The sequence below is a fragment of the Trachemys scripta genome, chromosome 3 (genome assembly GCF_013100865.1).
Source record: "Trachemys scripta elegans isolate TJP31775 chromosome 3, CAS_Tse_1.0, whole genome shotgun sequence".
In the NCBI taxonomy this organism is placed as follows: domain Eukaryota; kingdom Metazoa; phylum Chordata; order Testudines; family Emydidae; genus Trachemys; species Trachemys scripta.
The window spans coordinates 138,066,749-138,089,360 of NC_048300.1; the positions used below are offsets into that span (position 1 = coordinate 138,066,749).

The window sequence follows — 22,612 nt, forward strand, 5'->3', positions numbered from 1 at the left end:
TTCAAGGTGCGAGTGTGCCATGGATTTATATAGTGGCAATGTGATATTTTCTTATTTCTGTCTTTTTCCTAAATGGTTCCTAACTTTGTTAGCTTTTTTGACTGCCGCTGCACATTGAGCAGATGTTTTTAGAGAACTATCCACAATGACTCAAGATCTCATTCTTGAGTAGTAACAGCTGTTTTAGACGCCATCATTTTGTAGGTGTAGTTGGGATTATTTTTTCCAATATGCATTATTTTGCACCAGGTCCGGCTCTACCATTTTTGCCATCCCTAGCGCAAAAAAAAAAAAAAACACCCTTGGACTGTGCCGCCCCAAGAATGGACGAAATGCCGCCCCTTAGCTTGTGCTGCCCCAGGCACGTGCTTCCTCCGCTGGTGTCTGGAGCCGGCCCTGTTTTGCACTTATCAGTGTTGAATTTCATCTGCTGTTTTGTTTGCCCAGTCACCTTTGGACTTAACTATTTTGAATCATTTTGTATCATCTGCAAACTTTGCCACTTCACTGTTCACTCCCTTTTCCAGATCATTAATGAATACATTGAACAGCAAAGATCCCAGTATCCCAGGGGAACCCTGCTGTTTACTTCTCTCCATTGTGAAAACTGACCATTTATTCCTACCCTTTGTTTCCTGTTTTTTAACCAGTTATTGATCCATGAAAGGGCCTTCCCTCTAAACCAGTGGTTCTCAAACTAGGGCCGCCGCTTGTTCAGGGAAAGCCCCTGGCAGGCCGGGCCGGTTTGTTTACCTGACATGTACACAGGTTCGGCCAATCGCGGCTCCCACTGGCTGCAGTTCGCCGCACCAGGTCAATGGAGGCTGCAGGAAGAGCGGCCAGTACGTCCCTCGGCCCGCGCCGCTTCCTGCAGCCCCTATTGGCCTGGAGCGGCGAACCGCAGCCAGCGGGAACCGCGATCGGCCGAACCTGCGGACCTGGCAAGTAAACAAACTGGCCTGGCCCGACAGGGGCTTTCCTTACACAAGCGGCGTCCCAAGTTTGAGAACCACTGTTCTAAACCATGACTGCTTAATTTGCTTAAGAGCCTTTGGTGAGAGACCTTTTCTGAAAGTCCAAGTACACTATATCAACTGGATCATCCTTGTCCATGTGTTTGTTGACCCTTCAAAGAATTCTAATTGGTGAGATGCGATTTCCCTGTACAAAAGCCATGTTGTCTCTTTCCAAACAAATCATGTTCATTTGTGTGTCTGATAATTCTGTTATTCACTATGGTTTCAACCAGATTGCCTGGTATTGAAGCTAGGCTTAACGGCCTGTAATTGCCAGGATCGCCTCTGGAGCCTTTTTTTATGGGGGGATGACAGTGCTGGGGAGGCAGAGAATGTAGACCATAGCAAGGAACTGCCTTGTGGCTTTCAGTGGAAACCTTTTCAGCCAGTAGTGGTATATCATTATAGGCTTTCATGGGTTTCTGACCAGTATTTGTATTGATGATGTAAATCAACCGCCAGTGACAGGGGCTTCAAGGCTCAGCTCTGGATATGAATGCATCCTTTCTGATGGGAGATTAGATAAAATGTATGAATTCAAAGGTGATATTTAAAGTAGATTAATTCAAAGGCCTGTACTAAAATGATATAGAATAAACTGTTTTAAAAAAGATAAAGTATTTTATCAGTAGTAAGATTCTAGAGTGGGTTGATGTCAAAGTACTTACACTATTATATATTTAAAATCCAGTCTGTTTTCCAGATCTTAGTTCTGCTGTCTCTCTACCTAAGCAGGGATGTCTTCTAAAATGCACTCATTTTTTCCCCTAAGACAGATAAAAGTCAAAACACTCACTTTGAACAGCTGTTCCAAATTCTGAAGCTCATGGGCCACCAATGGGCAGAAAGGTAGGTGTGGGTGTCATAATTGCTACTTTTTTATTGGGATGGAGATATATTAAAAAGGAAAAACGAGCAATGATAATCAGAAAACCTTTAATAGGCCCCTTGAAACTCCTTGGTATGAACAGTAAGGTACATAAAGCAAGAAAGGAGGAAATATTGCCCATCAAAGTCATTACACCTCTGTATCTGCACACTGTGTGCTCAAATAGTAATAATCTTAAGAGCTAATATACTTTTATGAGTGTAATATTTTACATCCTGCCTCTTCTTAGCTTATTGTACTGAGTCTTCTATATTAAAGCCTAACACAGCTGCTACAAAGTACCAGTCTCCTGAGCGTGTATGAATGACCAGGTTATCATAATTCTGGTCCTTTCTGTCTAATTATAAGGTGTGCATGGAGAGATGGTTTTTGAAGTGAGGTAATGATGACATTGCTGAGCTTTCTATGTTGAATGATGTTTGTTCAGCAGTTACTACTACAGCCTGGTTCAGGGCCCTGCCTAAACAAACATTGCAGGCATTTCTGTTGATTAAAATATGATTTTAGATCCTGCTGTTTTCAATGCAGGTGTCAGCATGTGTCTTTTGGGCTAGTGCAGGGGATGAAGACACGAAAAGGAGAGGTGGTTTTCCTGGAAGATGTTTTAAATGAAGCTCGCTCAAGGATGTTACAAAACATGGCTTCTGCAAAAAGTTAGCTGACTCAGGTTTTATTCATTTCTCTTAAAATATTCCCATGCAGATTACAATATTCCTTTCTCGTCTCCCCCGCACCCCATCACCCTCCCCCACATCCAGTAACCCAGAGCAACAGACTCTGATCTGTGTCTTTCCACCATCTGTGATGATATAAATAAAGTAGTAATAACACTTTGCCCTTCCATAGCTAGAATCTCAAATAGCTTTCCTGAAGCATAGGAGGCCATAGAGCTTGAAAAACATGGAATGAATGTTGCTTCACAACAACCCTGCAATGTAGGGAAGCTATTGCCCCTTTTGATGGATGGGCAAGGCACTTTTATCCTACCATGATGCCGCAAGTTAGTGGCTGAGCTGGGAACAGAACCCAGGAATGAATGGAATGTAAGCTCCAAATCACTTTTGAAAATGGACCTTAGTCTTCTCACTCACACAGGCACTTCTAAAAGTTTTACCCACTACCCTTAATCTTGCTCTGCCTCACTTCCTCACTTGTAAAATGGCAATAGTTGTTTGAAGTGTTTCATTAATGTTTGAAATGCTCAGATGCTGGGGAGGGCATTTCCAAAGGCACTTACCTGCCATCTGTTGCTTTGAAAATCTTGCCTATAGTGATATGGGCTATTAGGTATCTCATTGTCCTCACTGTTAAGACTCTGCACAACTCTGTGCTGCCTGCATTTCCATTCTTGTATCCTCGTTTCCCTCTACACCTTCTCACAAGCCTTATCTTCAGTAAAGTCCTCTCTCCTTAATGCTCTCTCTGTTCCCTGCTTACTCCTGAGGGAGTTCTGTGCCCAGAAATTAAAAATTCTGCACACAGTATTTTAAAATTCCGTATATTTTATTTGTCAAAATAACACAATATAATCACACCAGTTTCAATCATTTTGGTAATTTATTTCAAAATGCCTGTCAGCAAGTATGTCTGTAACAATACAGACAACAAAAAAGATTTCCCCCAGAAGTAGAGAGTTCAAGAAGCCTCTTCAACAACCCACTTCCTGTTTCTTTGTTATGCTTTTGTCGGGCCCTCATTCTGGGTGTATCACACATGCCAGCTGGGCACAATTTAGGGGAATAATAGGTCCTCCCGGTCTTTTAGTCAATTCTCATTTTTCCAGCCCCCATAGGGTTACCATATTTCAAGTTCCCAAATAGAGGACACTGCTGGGGGGAGCTGGAGGAGGGCTATAGTTGGGAGGTGCTGGAGGGGGTATTTGGGTGGGTCTGCACGGGGACCCCCTAGCCCAGAAGCCCGCACCCTCTTCCCTTACTGAGCCCAGTCACAGGCTCTGCCCCACACAGCTTTGTTACTGTCCCACCGGGCAGAGATGGCCTGTACCTGCTGATAGTGGGGGAGGGTGTCACTTGAGTCATGCACCCCCATCTCCCTCCGGAGCATTCACCCTCCCTTATCCTCAGTCTCCCCTCCCAGAAAGCAGAGGCCTTTCCATGCAGCTCCCAGCTGTTGCTCCTACCTCTCCCCGCAGGGTGCAGCTCACTGACTCCGGCAGTTGCCGTGCAGGAAGAGAGCCTGGCCACAATATGTGACCAAGCAGGGCTGGCAAACCTGGGACCCACAACCCTGTCGCACCTCCTGCGCAGGCACACTGTGAGCTGCAGAGCCAGACTCGCTGGGGCCAGTGGCACCTAGCGGCAGTCAGCAGCTCTGCAGCACCAATTCTGTGGGGAAAAATGAAATTCTGCATAGAACATTAATTCTGTGCAAATTTTACATTGCAAGTGGTGCAGAATTCCCCCAGGAGCACCTGCTCCACTTGTGCCTCTGGACCTTTTTCTTGCTGGATCAGCCTCTCTTTCTGTGCAACAAACATCCACTGTCCTCTCCTTCAGATATCTCCTTATCATTTCTGCATAGCCTTTCATCATTGATTTACCTCAGCTATGACTGCTTCTACCCACTCCAGCTTCCTTGAATTGTATGTGTCTTACCTCAATTGTGAACTCCTTGTGGCAGGAACCTAAGTTCTGTTTTGTAAAGCACCCTGTAAACCTATGGTACTAATACATAATAATTTCAATCATTATCTGATACTGTGGGATTTTAATACATTTTAATTTTGAGGGGAGGCTGAAAGGACATCAGCATAGAACCAGGGAATTGATGGTTTTTCAAAAAAATTTGCTTAAGTGCTCCAGGTTCCTGTAAATGCAGCAGACCTTGGGTGAGAGTCATCCTTGCAACTTCATGGCGTCAAACTCAGGATCAGCTGTGCTGCAGGGCTCCTAGCACCGATGCTGAAGGGCTTGCCATTGATCTCTCTTCTCCCTGGGCTGAGGGATAAGTGGTGGGGCTGGAGATGCTTGTTTTTGTGTCTCGGTGGGGTAATTGTGAGCAGTTGGCCCTGTGGGTTTTCTAGTTACAGCAAGGGTTGTCTTCCCACTATGTTGCCAGGAAGAATTTGCTTATGATGGTGTTAAATACTTGGCTTGCACACTAGAACTAGCCCACTTAAGGTAGCTAACAAGCCCCTCTGACTGGCTTATGAAAGCTTGCATTCTGCAGAATATATTTAAAATATAAACATCTGCCCTTAGAGTTGCAAAAAAAATCCTTCCAGACATGAATAGTGTAACCAATGCAGAGTTGTCTTCCTAAGCAAGCAGGTGGGCAAACAGTTCTAAGTGATGTGAATCGCCCCCACTCATCGCAGTGGGGCATTAGCAATGAAACCCAAGGATGACACCTTGAAAGTTTTTTTTTTTTTTTTTTTTTTTTTTTTCTCTCCCCAAAAAAATTAAGGTGCACAGTTCTCACTAATTTGGACAATTACCTCAGCTGCATGTGCAAACCTGGTAACTGCGTGTGCAAATAGCCTAGCAAATGGCATAGATAAGTTCTAAATGTGCATCTTCGTTCCCATTGAGTGATGTGTTTAGATTTTACATAACGGCCATATCTTCCCCTCTGTCTTTGTGCAAATTTCCAACTGGGAGATCAGCTGTGGATGGAGAGTAGTGTACAGCTCTGACTTTGTAGACTTAGCCCATAGACCAGAATTAAAAAGGCCCTCTCCACAGAGTGTGTTTGGCAGCCTTGTGTCCTAGGAAACTGCACTAGGATCCTCCTGCAAATAGGAAGAAGAGACCTAGACAGAAGGCAGATATGATCTGAATTTAAAAATGGAATGTTTTAAATAGACCAAGAGTGTCACCACGTTAGGTGAAGTTAGTGAGTCCAAACACAATTTAATATATTGCCTGAAGATGTGGACTGGTGCACCTGGAGCTAACCTTCCTTCCAAAACACTGGTGATGTGTGCAGTCTCCGAATGTCTTTGTGAAGATCGCTATGATCCCAGCTTAGCACTGTGTGATCTCACCTCTCGGGGGCAAATAGGAATAAAACAGTCCCTTTAGTGGATTGCTGCAGGAGTGAGAGAGCTGCTTGCTCACTGAAGAATTGCTGAAAGCAGTCACGAAATAACTTTCCAGCCAAGGTCCTTCCAACAGCTGCAGTGAAAACAGGTATCCTTTGTTAGCTTATTTATCAGTGATGTTTCAAGGCAGATAAATTAGTTTCACAGTGAGAGGTTTAAGAAGTTCTGTCTAGGTAGCTTATCCAAGAGAAGGCTTAGTGGGGATTTGATCCCAGTCCGTAAGTACTCATGTGGGAGAAGATTTCTGATAATAGAAGGCTCTTTAATCAGGCAGGCAAAGACTTAATAAGACCCAGTGATTGGCAGCTGGAGCCAGACAAATTCAGACTAGAAATAAGGTTCACATTGGAACAATTTACCTAAGAATGTGCTAGATTCTCCATCATTTGAGATCTCTCTGGATGTCTTTCTAAAAGATATGCTGTAGCTCAACCAGAAGTTATGGACTTGATGCCAGAATTACAGGGTGAAATTCAATGGCCTGTGTTACGTAGTGGGTCAGACTAGACTATCCCCTGGGCCTTAAAATCTATGAATCATATTGAGCATAAGAAAATAAGAACGGCCATACTAGGTCAGACAAAAGGTCCATCTAGCCCAGTATCCTGTCTTCCGACAGTGGCCAATGCCAGAGGGAATGAACAGAACATGTTATCAAGTGATCCATCCCTGTTGCTCATTCCCAGCTTCTTGCAAACACAGGCTAGGGACACCATGCCAGCCCATCTTGGCTAATAGCCATTGATGGACCTCTATCCTCCATGAACTTACCTAGTTCTTTTTTGAACCCTGTTATAGTCTTGGCCTTCACAACATCCTCTGGCAAAGAGTTCCACAGGTTGACTGTGCACTGTGTAAAGAAATACTTCCTTTTGTATGTTTTAAACATGCTGCCCATTAATTTCATTTGGTGACCCCTAGTTCTTTTAAAGAAAGGTAGCCTCGATGTAAAAAGTTTTACATTCAGACTTTGTCGGCCCTTGCAGCCTGACAATTTGTTTTATTGCTGGTATGAATTTTAATCAAATCTGCTCTTCCACCAGCTGCTGTAGTTCTGACCCATGAACCAGTTACATTGTTGCAGATTTTCATCATCTGTTTTTGCTTGTATCTGTTCAGCAACTAAAGAACTGGAAAACCCTCTGGAGACTGCAGAAAAGATTGGGCTTGCAGCGCTCATAATTCAGGTCTGTTTAAACTGTCTTCTGATTATTCCTCCTTCTGTGAGAGACTATAAATTGGCACTGGGAACATTAGCTACATGATGCTGAATAGCAACTGTTATCATTTTAGGATTTCAAGGGTCTTCTATCATCCGATTATCAGTTTAGTTGGGACCGGGTTCTCCAAAGTCGGGGAGATACAGGCGTATTCCTGCAGTACACACATGCCAGACTCCACAGGTAAGAAGAGCCTTCCAGAGTGGAGAAATTTTCTGTTTTTATTAACGTCTATTTTACTCCAGTGACCGAGTAACATTTGTGATGAAGCCTTTCCTAAAGATTTGAATCTCTCATCCATTCAGTTGAGACCTCAGATAGGAAAACCAAGGAAAATGAAACTTGCAAGCCCTCTCCCTCTGGCTGGGGCAGGGGCATGGCCAGGCAGGAAGTCCTAGTAATTCCTGCCTGCTGTAACAGCCGCTTGGGATGGCTGGTGCAAATTAGGGTATGGCAAAGACTGGCCCCCAGATCAGTGGTGCTCAGCTATAGTCAAAGAATCTGGCCTGGAGTCTTCTGGATCTGCTAAATACACCTTGCTACAATATTTAAACTGATTTGACTGAACTTTCACTAGCTGCAGTGACCAACTCCAGCCTTAATTATGTCCTTTTGTGATCACACAAAATTGTATCTTAGGAAATTTTAAAAATCCATAGGAGAAATACCGAGATTGAAGATAAAGCACTCAGTCAGACTGTCGACATCAGCAGTGTGTCATACTCCTGAATTGATTTTTGATTTTTTTTTTTATTCCAAAAAGATCAAACTTGACAGTGCCCTTTTAAACTGTCATGTTCTTTCAGGGGATCTTTCTGTAAAGTTACTGACATGTATATTCAATGCTGGCTCAAGTAAAATAGCTTTTTTTCTTGGATTTAACTCAGCCAGTCTAACTCAAATGTTTTAGTCAGCTTGCAAACAGTGTATCTAGATTCCAATTTTGTTCTCCTTTAAGTGCACATTGGTTTTAATTCTTATGCAGCTTTGCTGGTGAAGGTTGTTTTATTTTTAAATTTACAAAAGCATTTGTTTTCTCACACTGGGCTCTTATGTTTTCTAGTTTAGAGCAGATGTGTAGGAACGGGCAATCAACTGACATTAATACAGCTTGTTTACAAGATCCACAGGCCATCTCAGTCCTTCAGCACCTTCTCAGGTATTTACTATTTGTCTTTCCAAGAAGCAGATCCTTGGGGTTTGATGCCTGCATGTTGAATAAGTTATTAGTTACATGGCAGTGGAAGAGTAGAAACGAACATTTTAGGCAATAACTTGTTGATCATTGGGCCTGTTGCACAAGCCCATACTTGTAATACACATGTTTAGATGTAAATGAATGTGTTGATTTCAGAAGCTGAATCAAAAATGATCATGTGGGGAAAATACCTCTGAGTAACTGGATGCCTGTTACAAATTGTTAATACTATTAACAATATTGGGCGCCTGTAACTAATTGTTACTTAGTTGCTAATGAGTAAAGGTTAGTACAGTTCTTTTGTAAATGTAATAAGCTATATAAACACTGATTATCATCATAAACATAGACCTGGTGGATGGGCTCTCTGGATCCCATGGGAAAAGGGGTGAGGAAATGCTCTTAGGAGGAGGGGAATGGAACATCCACCCACTTCTAGTAGCCATGAAGAATACCCACAAACCAATCCCTAATAATAGTACTTCGTTCGTATATAGTGCTTTTCATTGATCATTCTTAACATTCTGACAAAGCTGAGCAAGCATTATTGCCCCTAGTTTATAGGTGTGGAATCTCAAGCACAGAAAGGTGTGAGGACTTGCCCAGTGCCACACAGGAAGTCAATGGCAGAGCTGAATATAGAGCCCAGAATTCCCAGCTGAATGTCCTAGACCCTGCACCATGCTGCCACTCTTCATACCATCCTCCCTCCAGGCAGTCAAGAGCAAAAGCCTTCCTAGCAGCTTAAACTCACTTTTATTGCTTTGATTGTGGCCTTTGACAATATAACAAAAATACTTGGTCTTTGATCTGGTCAGGCTAAACATCATTAACCTAGATAATGTTTGTAGACCAGTGAATCTCTTGGGATGGTAGATTTGTGGTAGCACATCTTCCCTGCAGAAGCTGACTTATTCCACTTAACATAAGAACAGCCGTACTGGGACAGACCAATGGTGCATCTAGCCCAGTATCCTGTCTCAGTGTCAGGTGCTTCAGAGGAATGAACAGAACAGGCAATCATCAAATGATGCATCCTCTGTCCTCCATTCCCAGGTTCTGGCAGTCAGAGGATAGACAGAAGAACTCTTTAGGAGAGCTGCTCAAGAATTTTCAGACAAAGCTAGGGTTTAGTCAGAAAATGCCAATTCGTTGAAACCAAAATGTTTCATGGAAACATGTCAGTGTTGATGAATATTTGATGAAATACAGGGCAGCTCAGCCATGTGGACTGCCCCAGGGCTGCAGACCCAGGACTTCCAGGGTCCCCAGCTCTCAGGGCTTCCAGGCTCTCTGTCAGAGCTGGAAACCCCAGCTCCCTAGCTCTGAGGCTCACAGCTCAGTTGTGGTTCCCAGGGCTTCTAGGCTTTTGGCTGAAGCTGGAACCTTGGCATTTGGCTCCCAGGGTCAATTTCAAAAAGTTTTAAACTATTTTTTTCTAATTTCCCTTCCACAGCAAATTTCAAAAATTTGTTTCTGTTCTGAAGCTGAACAGTTTTGTTTTTTTAATTTCCCATGGACCGGAAATTCTGACTTTCAGCCAGCTCTACTCATTAGTTTATTTCATGTGGCTATCAGATTGCAGTAGCAGAGACTAGCCTCTTCATTTAATAGCTGCTTGATAGTTCAGTGAACTTGGTATTAGCAACCAGCTGTGACAAAGTCAGGCCAGACGGCTACAAGAGGGTCTGGGAAATCCGATATATTAGCCTTAGAATGCTAAAGGCCCTTTTTCCTACAAGCTGATACTCCTAAGGGAATTGTGTCAAGAAATTAAAAATTGTGTGCAAAATCTTTTACAATTCTGTAAATTTTATTTGTCAATAAATAAATGTGGCTCCAGCATGGCAGTGAGGAACATGGGCCACTGGCTGCATTGAAGTGGGAGATCACCCTGAAGCCCACATCTCCCCCGGTATAGGGACTCAACAGTGAGGCTGCATCTGACCCTGACACAGTACAAGGGCTGGGCTTGCCTCAGAAACACCCTGGGGCCCTGCCCCTCTGCACCAGGTGCACCAGGTGAGGGTGAGCAGGCTGAACCCTGCAGGATCCAAGTGTGGAGGGGATTAGTGTGGGGGGATCCAGGCGTGGGGTGAGAGGTTTCTGTGTGGGGCAATCTGGGTGCAGGTGGCTCAGTGGAAGATCTGGATGCACAAAGGCTCGTTGGGGGGTTCCAGGTGTAGGGGCAATGGGACTCTGCAGGGGATCCAGGTGATGGTGGTTGGGCTCTTGGGGGGGTGGGGAGGGTCTGGGTGTGGGAAGATGGGGCTTGGCGGGGAGGTCTGGGTGTGGGGAGGTCTAGGTTCTGGGAGAGTGGGGCTTGATAGGGTGGGAGTCCAGGTGCAGCTGTTGGAGCTCAGTGGGGTGAGGTCTGGGTGTGGGGGGCTTGTCAGAGGGGTCCAGATCTATGGGGGTAGGGCTTGTCAGGGTGGGGGTTTGATGGTCCTGCTTAATGGGGGAGCCCCAGCTGCTGTCCATCCCCCTCCCCATATTTCCACATTCCCTCCCCCTGCCTTATCCCATTCCTCATCCTTCCCCACTGTCTCTTCCCCCACCCCCCTCATCCCCACTTCCTTCATTTCCCCCTTACCCAGACCCACCGTGGGAATTCACTGTTCCCAGTGCCAAAGATACTTGTGGGCCCCCTTGTGGAATGAAAGGGCCAGGGGCAAGAGCACAGAGGGCAGGGTGGATTTGATTTAAATCATGATTTAAATCACTAGTCAGGTAGACTCGATTTACTCATGGTTTTCTACATAAAAGTGCATTCTTGTTGGTTGTTATAACCTTAATACCTATTCTTCACAACTCAAAGATAGATGTTGGTTTCATTTTTAGAAGGTACACACTATATATTTTTAAACAGTGATTTATTTTGAAAACTTTTCAGATGAGTTTTACAGCTATATCAGAAAATGAATGATTGGTTATTTCATTTACCAAAGATAACTGAAGCCGTTATTTATGAAGTCATTGGGAGGTGAACTATCTCCAATTCAACAGGTTAATCATTAAAATGTGGAGGATTTTCTTGCCAGGCTGTATTAGGAGGAGGACATCACCAGACAGACATTTAAATTGTTCTATTTAACTAAAACAACGTTAAGTATTCTGGATTTTTTTTCTTCAACAGCAAACATAATATTTTAACAAAAAAAGCATATGTCCCTCGCTTCTCACATTTATCTCCAGACTTCTTCTCCTTGTCCAGATCTATTTCGCCCTCAACAATCTTCTATTCATTGAACTTTTGGAAACTTTTCACTTTTAAAGAGAGATAAGGGATTGACTCTGTTTACACAGATTTTCAGAGGGACAATAGAGTTGAGGTCTGTTATTTCTCACCTCTGTATGTTTGTTTGTTTGTTTGTTTATTTATTTAAAAACATTTATGCAGTTAACAAGCATGTTACCTCTGGAGACACAAATCCACAGTTTGAGAACTGCAAATCTAAGTATCTCTGATGGTATCTTCTAGTCTGAGCACTGAGTCCCATTGGGTAGAAATATTAACCTAAATAATCTATACAGAAGCCCCTGGAACCCCATACAATTGGGTACCTGATCCACGAACTATTGGAACTCACTTACAAAACTTTCTTAAACATTACATGACTATATTGTCTCATACTATAGAATTATAATTTATAATCCCTATTCCATGATGAGATATAATGTATCTTAATTAAAACCATCTTTAGATAGGTGTTTTTCCTCAAAATTCCAATTTAAATAAAAAAAAAAAAATCAGAATTTTTTTAAGTCATTGATTTTTATCCACCCTGACGGTGGGGCATGGGGGGGAGTGGCGGGGGGAAGGATTGGTCCTCAGCTGGAGCTAGGCAGGGGCCAGGGCAAGATGAACACAGTGGGGCCTCTTAGGAGGATTAGTCCTGCTGACTGGAGCAAGGTAGGGGCTTGTTCTGCATTAGGCTGTGAGCTCTTTGGGGCAGGAAACATTTTTCGTCATGTGTTTAGACAGCACCTAGCACAATGGAGTCTTCGGCCATGACTGCAGCTCTTAGTGCTACAGTAGGACAAAAATAAATAAGTCAATTTTGGGTTTGCATGCATGGGAGGTTAATGTGGAGCAATCATAGAAGTGCAATTCCTCTAAGACCTCTCCTAATTGCTGAGTCCTCCCCCACTGTGTCCACTCCCCAGTTTTGCTGTAACTTGACCACAAGAGATAACACTACCAGGGAAGCTCTGCTTTTGTAAGAATGCACATTGGGATGGAAGGGCTTGGAAATCTATCAAAGAGTAGAGTGGCAGAAGATCCTCTTTCATAGTTCTGCTTTGGAGGGGACCCTGCTTTGAAGATCAAAGCTGTCGGGTGCAGGATTATTCCTACTAGCGTGTCAGAGAGAGCACTCAACAGAACTATTTGGGACCATTTTATTTCTGCAGCTCTGTACATGGTTGAGTTTTAATACTGTTTTTCATCTCAGCTGATTGTATTTCAATATTTTGAAAACACACTTTTTTGTTTGTATCTACTAATGGCCATTTTATGAGAGTCCCTTTAAGCTGTTGAAAATTCTGAGTCCCCTTTATTAAAAGGCCACATCCTTTAAGGTACTGCTTTATGACAGTGCCTCAAGTGGTCATTTAATGTAGATTTTTCTTCTCATAACTGCCCACATTCAGCGATAAGATTTAAAGCAGAACATAATATTCTAGGAGCAACCATTTATTATCTTGACCACCTGTTGTGAGCTCTGAAATCTACAGTATTCATTCAGCAAGTTTTAAATGTACTTCTGTATGATGATGATGCTACCTTCTTTATTCCTGTTTTAAGAACTTTAGTTGGTTTTCTAGTGATTGCAAGCTGAGCTCTGACCTGTCCCTTACCTTCTCCCCAGATACGATGAGGTACTGTATAAATCCTCTGAAGATCTTCAGCCCAAGCACATTGTCAGCTACCTCCTAACACTCAGGTAAGGAAAGAAATATTTGCTATTTTTGAACAGCTTTAATTCTCAGTTTCAGTAGACTCAAACTCCAGTAACATCCACAAATCAGCACAAGCAAACCTAGAACCTGCAGGCATCTGGGTGCTCTGTTCCAGATCTGAACTCCACAGCTAGCCCTTGTGGACAGACCTAAAACCCCAAATCTGCATCCCTTTGCACGTGGGACAGGGTTGGATCTAGATCTAAATGTTTTGACTCAAGCTCTTCTCTTGGAGGAGGGGAGATGGAGAAACAAAGGAGGATAACTGAAGCAGAATAATTTGATAATACAAATCAAACTTGTAATCACTGAGACAGGAGTTAGTGTCCCCTTGAAAATGTTATAGTATCCCAGACCAAATAACCCTTTGGTCCCTATTGTATATTTCCAGTATGTACTTCTAAAATCCATATAGGTACCAGCAAGCCAAACTAGTAATTCCTTCTTTTATGAGGCAGCTGTGAGATATAAAACTCATAATCCAGTCCTGAAAAGGACTGTTTGCCCAAAGGCCCTTATAAATTGATCTTAGTCTGGTAGTTGGGGGTGGATCACCTAGTTCTGCTGCTTTCTGCAGCCCATGTAACTGCTCTTAAGGGAATTGCTGGTTCTAATCCACTTTTCTGTTTCAGCCATCTTGCTGCTGTGGCTCATAAAACGCTCCCTGTGAAAGGCAGTGCCCCTGAACTAGCCCAGGTACTGTGCATTATTGCTGTGTGACTATCATTCAATATACCTGAGCTGTGTATCCTAAGAGAAACATCGTCTATCTGACAAACAACTGCTTAGGAGCACACACCTATTCACTCTCCAAACAGCTGAAACTAAGAGGCGCTCTTGGAAGCACTAACCGTAGGGATGGTGCAAGGCTAGTTCTGAGCTGCAGAACTGCCCCCCCCTTTTTTTTTTCCCCTCAATGAAGGAGCAGGAACTCATGGCTGCAAGCCCACCCTGACTACCATGGGCTCTCTGGACCTCTTCAATGTGACCGTGAGCACCACTTAGAGAGAATTGCTTCAGAGCAATTATTCCCTTTCTGTCTCATTTTCTTCTCCCTAATATTCCGGAGAGTGTTTAACATTCTGGTTAGTTTCTGATGCTTTCCTCAGCTGTAAGTGGGAGGACAGAGATATGTGAGGTGACTGAACCTCCTCTCCCTAATTCCACCTACACAATACAAATTGTCTATACTGCTATTCTACCAACATAGGCTGTCGACTGCTATGTGCAGTTCCACCTAGATGCAAATTAGAAGGCTGTGAATCTTTGGGCAAGAGATCTGATCCCTTAACTATTGAGTAAATGCTACTCTAATTACACCATCTTTTGTTCTCTCTCGTACTGATTTGAAAAGTAATTACGTATCTGCCTTTGATGATGACTCTTTCTTCAGGGATGAGCTTTGTAATGTTCTGTTGTGAAGAATAACAGTCATAAGATTATAAAGAATATATTCCATATAGTTGAGCTTAAAGCTTCATTGACTTAAATGCACCTTTTAGTAAGCACGACTTTTTTGATAGAAGTGAGGTCAGATTCTCTGTAATTCTGAAGAGTGGTGAAAGTTAGGTCCTCCCCCTTGTCTCCAAACACTCACTCCCAAACACTTACTGTCGCTGTGCTTTTAAAGTGCTCATTCCCAGAGCAAGTGGGACATGACCAAAGAAGAGACACTTCTGCCTTTTGGCAGCTTGTTCCATCTCCTGTGGGAACTGGAGAACAAGTCCAACAATGCAAAGGACAAGTACATCTTCTCTGCGCACCTTACAAAACAGCAACTTTTACAGGGCCAGGTGTTCCTTCAAAGTGACATTTGATATTGTTCTCACCAACCTGTTAGCCATATACCAGTTCACATTCTTTATTGGCATGAAAAGCTATGCAAGTCTTGCCAGCATAGAGCATTTTAATTTGTGTGCAGTTAAGTATCACTACCGGAGATGTGGTTTTGCCGCTGCTTTTTTTTTTTTTTTTTAAAGCCACATCAATAGAATATGCAAGCAGACTTTCTGACTTAGTTTTAGCTCTGTCTGATTCTAGATTTCCTCTTACACTCCATTGGGGGTGAGAGGTTGGAGGGTGGACTCTGAAGTATAGATGATGTATGGAGACACATGTATACCCATAAATCCAGGTTCAATAAGTGACTTAAAAAAATTGGGCTTTCAGGTAGAAACTGAGTATTCTGAAGCAGTAGAGGAGGGAGAAACTGGGGCTGAGAGAAAAATCAATATTCTTTACTGTGTAATTTTTCAAATACATCAGATGATAATATTGTAGGGGAATATTGGGAAGGTGGTGGAGAAACTTCCATCAATAAGTAGTTGGGGTTTCTTTGATCTACAGCTGGGGATGGGACAGATAATACCTGGATGTTCTATCTTCTAGAATGTGACTATCCTAAAGACAAGATGGGTGAGGTACTATCTCTTATTGGACCAACTTCTGTTGGTGAAAGAGACCAGCTTTTGACCTACATTGAGCTCTTATTCAGCTGTGGGAAAGGTACTCAGCAAGTTATGAATTTAAGCTCCAACCAAAAATACCCGATCACCCATGGGAGAACACTTTTCATAAAGCGATCACTCTATCTCTGCCTCTCAGTCCTCATCCTCAAAGAAAACCTGCACAACACTTTCAAAAGACAAGCCTGGGAGCTTGAATTCATAACTTTGCTAGACATTACAAATCAAAGACTGTATAAAGACACAGTATCTATGGTTTATTACAACAATCTGTAACTCACTGTACCCCCTTTCTTGTTCTATGACTGCAGGGGTGTTAACAGACCACTTCACCTTGCAGGTCCCTTAGAAGATGTGTTAATTACTTAGGCTAAAAAATTTGTTCCACCTTATATTTTGCTGTGACACTCTGGCTTGGTCTACATTACAGTTAGGTCAACATAAGGCAGCTTACATCAATGTAATTATGCCAGTGTGTAGACACCTGCAGAAGCAAAGCTGTAGTAAGTGCTCTACTACACTGACATAATAACTCCACCTCCATGAGGCATAGGGCTTATGTCAGTGTCGTTAGGGTGATGCAGTGTCCCTGTAGACACTGCATTACTTACAGCCGCTGTTGGCTGTCATTCTTGTCAATTTCACGGCTCCCTGCAGGGAACTGTGAAATTGACCAGAAAACCACATTGTCACTGGGGTAGGTGGGGGGGGCTCCAGCTAGAGTCCAGCTGCCCCCCAGGTACCTGCTCCCACCACAGCTGCTGCCCATGCTCCCCGCTCTGAGCCTTGGTGCAGCTGCTGGACTCCCCACACGGAGCCAGGAGCCTCCCGGCAGCCACCGGGATGTGCCCACTCAGCTCCCCGCTCCCAGCCAGTCGGCTCCCAAGGGGGAGCCCAGTGACTGCCCCAAGGCTTCTGGCTCCCTACCAGGAGCTGCCCAGACTCTGAGTGCAGAGCTCTCCCCCGGGAGCCCGGCTGCGGTGGGGAGTGGAGAGCCCAGGGAAGCAGCCGGGCTCCCAGCGGCAGGGAGCTGGGAGCCTCCAGGCAGTACCAGGGCTTCCTGTGGGGAGCGCTGGGCCTCCAGGCAGCAGCCCGGCCTGACTCTCTGCTGACTCTAAGTCATTTTACAACTACTGCAGTAATTACTGCAGCAGTTCATGTCCATGCTATCCTTCTTCTGTCAGTGGTGCGTGTCCTTACCAGGAGCATTTCCACTGAAGAGGGGCAGTGTGGGAGGCTGGAAGCCCCCCACTTACGTTTTTAGTGTAGACAGGCCTTCTGAGTACCTTTCCCAGACCTGAAGAAGAGCTCAGTGTAGCTCAAGAGCTGTCTCTCCAACAGAAGTTGGCGCAATAAAAAATATTACTTCACCCACCTTGTCTCTCTAATATCCTGGGACCAGCACGGCTACGGCAACCAAATATGAATATGCTAGGCTGTCCGCCAAATAAATGATCAAGGGAAGGTGAGGACATGTCTATACTCAGCTTCTCAAAGGTCCAGTGCAGCCACAAGGTGAATGTGTCTTACCTGTGTGCTGCTTGGAACTCCTTGTTTTTCTGACAGTTGCTGTGGCTCAGATCCACTCAAGGACTTAGGCACCTAACCCCCAGAATTAGCTGCCACTGCTATCCACACAACCCTCACTCAACTGCTGCCTAATCCTCCAGGCACCGAAATTACTGCTGCACTCTGGGCATCCACAGCCTATTTTATGCCTACGCGTCAGTGCAATCCATGAAGCCGGGGAAGACAAGACTCCTCTGCCTGGCTTCTTACGGGCTCTAATGCGTTAGCATGTTCGCTGCATGTTCCAAATCTGACCAGTGGAGGAGGTGCCACCTGCCTCCCTAACGCTTACCCCAGTGGTTAGAGCACTTACCTGGGGTGTGGGAGACCCAGGTTCACTTCATCCCTTTGCATGATGGGGAGAAGGGATTTAAATAGGGGTCTCCTACCTCTGAGTGCCCTACCCACTGGTCTAGGGGATATTCTGATCGGGAGGGGGGGCCTCGCTCAGTCTCCTCTGGTGAAGCTGTTCCACCTGGCATAAGAGTGATTTGAAGCAGGGGGACTGGACCCTGCAGCTCCCACCTCTCAGCTGGATGCCCTAACCACCACTCTATGGAGTCAGTCTCTGTGGCCCAGTGACTCTTTCAGTAATTATACCAAGTGGAATGGCTTCAACAGGAGATATTCGAATATCCTGGTGGTTTGGGCACACTCCTTAGAGGTAGGAGATCCCTGTTCAGATCCCTTCTCTCCAGCAGACAGAGTGGGGGACCAAACCTGGGTCTCCCACAGCCTGGGTGTGTGCGCTAATCACTAGGCTAAAAGTTACAAGGGAGGCAATTCTCCCCCCCACCCCGCTTATACAAGGAGCCAAGGGATTTAACTCAGGCTTTATGGATCCCCTTATTGTTCCAGAGGTGCCTAAACGCTAGGCACTGCAACAGCTGAGTCCCTTTGTGGATCCAGACCAGGGGTGGCCAACCTGAGCCTGAATTTACCAATGTACATTGCCAAAGAGCCACAGTAATACATTAGCTCCCACCCCACAGCGCCTCCCGCCTGCCAGCAGCCCGGCCAATCAGCACCTCCCGCCTGCTGCAGTCAGCTCTTTCACATGTGCAGGAGGCTCTGTGGGGGAGGGGGAGGAGTGAGGGCATGGCAGGTTCCAGGGAAGGAGCAGGGGCCTTGGGGGAAGGGGTGGAGTGGGGGCACCCCCCGGCACAGTGGAAAGTTGATGCCTGTAGCTCCAGCCCTGGAGTCAGTGCCTATGCAAGGAGCCGCGTATTAACCTCTGAAGAGCCACATGCGGCTCCGGAGCCACAGGTTGGCCCCCCCGATCCAGACCAATCCTCTTGTGTTCCACCATGGCAGCTCTCCACTCTGCTCGATCCTGTGCTAGGCTTTTTGCAGCAGGGTCTTATTCCCTCGGTCTGGGAGTCCAGGCTGGATGTGGCTAGAGACCTGAGTCCGACTTTGGCTTGAATGGTCTCTACAACATTGGGAATAAATTCCTCCACTTTCACCCTTAGATCAGTTGTTCAGTGCTATTGTGGCGGAGGATGAAAGTGGCTTCCTCTAGTCCTTGAGCTGCTACTAGTATTCGGCACTTTGTATCTTCATAGTGTTGGACAAACCGTAATCCTCAGATTCCTAAACAAAGATGACACACGTAGCTGTCTTCATTTTTAACAGGCTTCCTCCTAGCCCTTTCCTTGAGACTATGCTCCTTGGTTATGTAAGTATAAACTGCTGTTCAGATGGAGGGACTGCATAAGTTGATTGTTACTTTTATTTTGCAGGCAAGACTCCGCCTCTTCCAGGCTGCGCGTTCTGTTCTAGCTAATGGAATGAAACTTCTTGGAATCACGCCTGTCACACAGATGTAACAAAAAAGCCTCTTGCAATGTAAATTAAGCTTCTTAGTAAAAGTTTTTAATGAGAATCCAGCCCGTGCTATGACCCTCCTTGTTACTTCAGTCCTACAAACTCTCTTCTTGTCTGGTCTTTGGTGTTCTCCTGTGCCTCAAGCGGAGGGCAGTGTACGAACAGCTTCTCATGGGACAGAGCCCTATTGTCCATTTCCCTGTCTCACTGCCACTCATAATGTTCTACCCTTGATAGTGCTTCAAGCCGTTTGAAAATGTTGGCTGTAATCCCTGTTATCGATGAGGGAGGGTCATATATTTGCACAGGTACAACATCCCATTGAACAAAGGCTCTCCCCCACTTAAGATCTACAATCCTACTACTTCCATTTCCTCTCTACATGTAAAAGAGCTTTCGGTTACTGGATAGATGTCTCCCCTTTTCTTTTCATACACCTGGGTCAGCATAGTGCTCCATGTACATATGGCCTTATTGGCATCTTCTGTAACTCCCAAGTTCTCATTTATATCCAGTGATTCTGTTAGTGGAGGATAAGCAAGGTATCAGGTAGGGTTTTTTTGGTGGGGCAGAGTGCTCTTTCTTTGAGACAGATTCAGTTTCACCCTCACATGTCCACAAGCATTTGAGTCTCTTCTCTTGCACTTGCTCTCACTAAAAATATCCTCCCTTCAGTTTATTTCACTCCCGTTTCACAGTTCAACGTTACTTACTCTCCCACCCACCTTGAGCTCTTGTTAGCGATTAAATTGAAGTTTATCTAAACCTAATAGTGTAATAGCTCTAATGCTTCATCTACTGCTGCAATTCAGTTCACACAAACTATGGTTTGGTTACAGGCTGTTCTGGATTTCCCATTGCCTTTATGATCTTTCCCACTTCAACTATATGGCCTGGATCAGCTGCCAAACCTTCTTTTGCCCCCCTGGAGACTTCTCCCCAGTTTCAAAGGAAAAGATGGCTCTGAAAAGTGGCTTTGTTTTGTTTTTTAGATGAAGAAACATTAGCATGAGTACCACATCATAATCTAAGGATAATACCACTGAGCACAAGCTGCAACCTTGGAACAGATGTGCCCTAAAACAATACGATAGTGGAAGGGAGCTTAACATATTACCCTATTGCTGTTTCATGACTAGCAATAAGAGGCCTTGCCAGAATTTATGTTTGTGGTGCCTGAATAAAATCCAAGCACTTTGTACTTGGAATACTAATTCTAAATACAGCCCTCACACCTGCCAGATTAGCTCTTAACGCTCTACTTAAAATGGATGGAGACGCACGGCTGCTAAATTCACCTCAGAGGCAGGGGTAAAGGAAAAAGTTCGCATTTTATGAGTCAGCTCCATTGTCACTACATTTCCTCAATGTTGAAAGACAAGCACCAGAGGGAATAAGGAAGAGGAACAAATGAGCTAATATTTACTTTTCTATCCTCCACTGAGCATGTTGTTTTAACCAAGTGGACTGCTCCTGCTAACCAATGCCTTAATGTGTATACTCCTGAGGGAATCTTATGTCCTGGGGGGGGGGGTGTAGAATTGATACTTTCTGCAGATTTCTTGGCTCCACCACAGAAAAATGGGGGAGCAAAGAAATCTGTGGGGAACACACATCCCTTCTATGGCAGCCCAGGCACATCTACTGGGAGCAGCTAGCAGCAGATCACCATGGGCGGGAGGAGGGAGGCTGGGCCTGCATGCAGCAACATAAAGGGGGTGGGGCTGGGCACCTCTGCAGAGCTGTCCCTATGTGGTTGCAGGGCCAAGGACAAACTCCCCCCTATGCCTCAGAGCCTGAATACTGCCTTCTATCCTTTGGACACCCCTGGCTGGGTTTCTTAGTCTTCCCTAATAGCAGTGACAACACTTAGTTGCAGGGGATTTTCCAGGCCTGCTGAGGGTCACAGTGCATAATAAACCCAAATCAGGTCCTTTGTGTACATTCAGTTTTGCTATTTCCCCCCTATAGTCAAGTTAAATTGATCTTCTTTTGTTTGTTGGGGGTTTTCTTTACCTTAGAGACGAATTTTGAAGACTAGGAAAAGGTCACAATGAAAATAAAAACGAGAGGGGCAGGTCCTCCTGCTTTTAATACCCTTTTTGAAGTGGATCAGATTTCAAAAGGCTGATGTCTCTAAGGTGGGGTAATGGGTTGCGCATTAAGCTGTTTCATTACAAAGCAACCAATGAAGTAGAATTTCAACAGTTATTTTGTAAGTGGGAGTGAGTTAGACTCGAGCCTCCTATGTTTGACTTTTAAGGCTCTGAAACAGCAGCAGCATTAATCACCTATGGCCAGGTCTAGAATTTAGTCAATTATGAAAGTTAACCTGAATAAATGTACCAACATTGGTTTTCTAGAAATGAAATGGTACAAAGTGCCCTGAAGCAATTAATTGCTGTGTATGTTTTCTACGAATGCATTGACTAAATGGGCTGTATTGATGGATGTCTTCCAAAGAACTGCGGATCAACCACAGCAGTGGTTTTGCTCTCTCAGGCATTTGTTGAACCTATGCAGGTTTCAGTCACCCTTCAAACAAAACACAAACTTTAGGAAAACACTTCTAGGTTTTACATGCATCCCTCTGCTGTGCAGAACGGCTCAATCTGTGCTATGGCACAGAAACTACTTGGAATATAGATAAAAAGTACGCATCAGCCTCGAACCAAAAACCTCACGTCCTGACTTGACACCAATAAGGAGATGTGAAGAGAACATCATTAGTGGTTCCCCCATGTAATCAGTGAACTAGTTTCACAAATTACTCTTAACAAAATTGGGACATTTTACACTAGTTTTATAAAAGATACAAACATCTTCACATTTTAAAAGTTACTCAATGAAAAACGTACTTGTACATTGTAACAGGTGTTCCACTATGGCTGAAAGCAACAATTGTACTTAGTGACTAAAGGATGCTCAATATAGACGAAGTTATGAGAGTAGGTTTTTCCTTTCAACAGTCCACTCTTGCTCACATTCATCCTATTAGTAAGACTAAATTTTTGTCACAGATATTTTTAGTGAAAGTCAGGGACAGGTCACGGGAAATAAAAATTCACGGCAGCCCCTGACCTGTCCCTGACTTTCACTAAAAATATCCCTGACAAAAGGAGTAGGTGGGTTCAGCACCCACTGCTGCAGTGCATGGGAGCTCCGGGGTGTCCCTGCCCCTGGGGCTGGGCTGCTGTAGGGTCCCCTTGCCCAGGGCAGCTGGTAGCTGCAGAGTCCTCCAGCCGCTGGCCGCAGTTGGGCAGGTGCGCGGGGTCCCGCTGGCCACCCACCGGGGTTGGGTAGCTGCTGAGGGTCCCCCACCAGGTTGGGAACTGGGAGCTGCGAGGGCAGGGCTGGCTGGGAGCTCCAGCCCCAGGGCAGAAACTGTCACAGATTCTGTGAC

General features: G+C 44.7%; 1 protein-coding gene across 3 annotated transcripts in view; it reads left to right on the forward strand.

Moving 5' to 3' along the window:
• Positions 1–19,267, forward strand: part of RARS2 (arginyl-tRNA synthetase 2, mitochondrial) — a 55,934-nt gene extending 36,667 nt beyond the window's left edge. For all 3 annotated transcript variants that reach the window (XM_034766065.1, XM_034766067.1, XM_034766066.1), the window contains 8 exons: positions 1,789–1,865; positions 2,434–2,558; positions 7,088–7,155; positions 7,262–7,371; positions 8,252–8,347; positions 13,258–13,332; positions 13,981–14,044; positions 19,125–19,267. In XM_034766065.1, the coding sequence (XP_034621956.1) occupies positions 1,789–1,865; positions 2,434–2,558; positions 7,088–7,155; positions 7,262–7,371; positions 8,252–8,347; positions 13,258–13,332; positions 13,981–14,044; positions 19,125–19,211 (702 nt within the window). In that variant the 3' untranslated portion in view covers positions 19,212–19,267. The remainder of the gene's footprint in view (positions 1–1,788; positions 1,866–2,433; positions 2,559–7,087; positions 7,156–7,261; positions 7,372–8,251; positions 8,348–13,257; positions 13,333–13,980; positions 14,045–19,124) is intronic.
• The last annotated feature ends 3,345 nt before the right edge of the window (positions 19,268–22,612 follow it).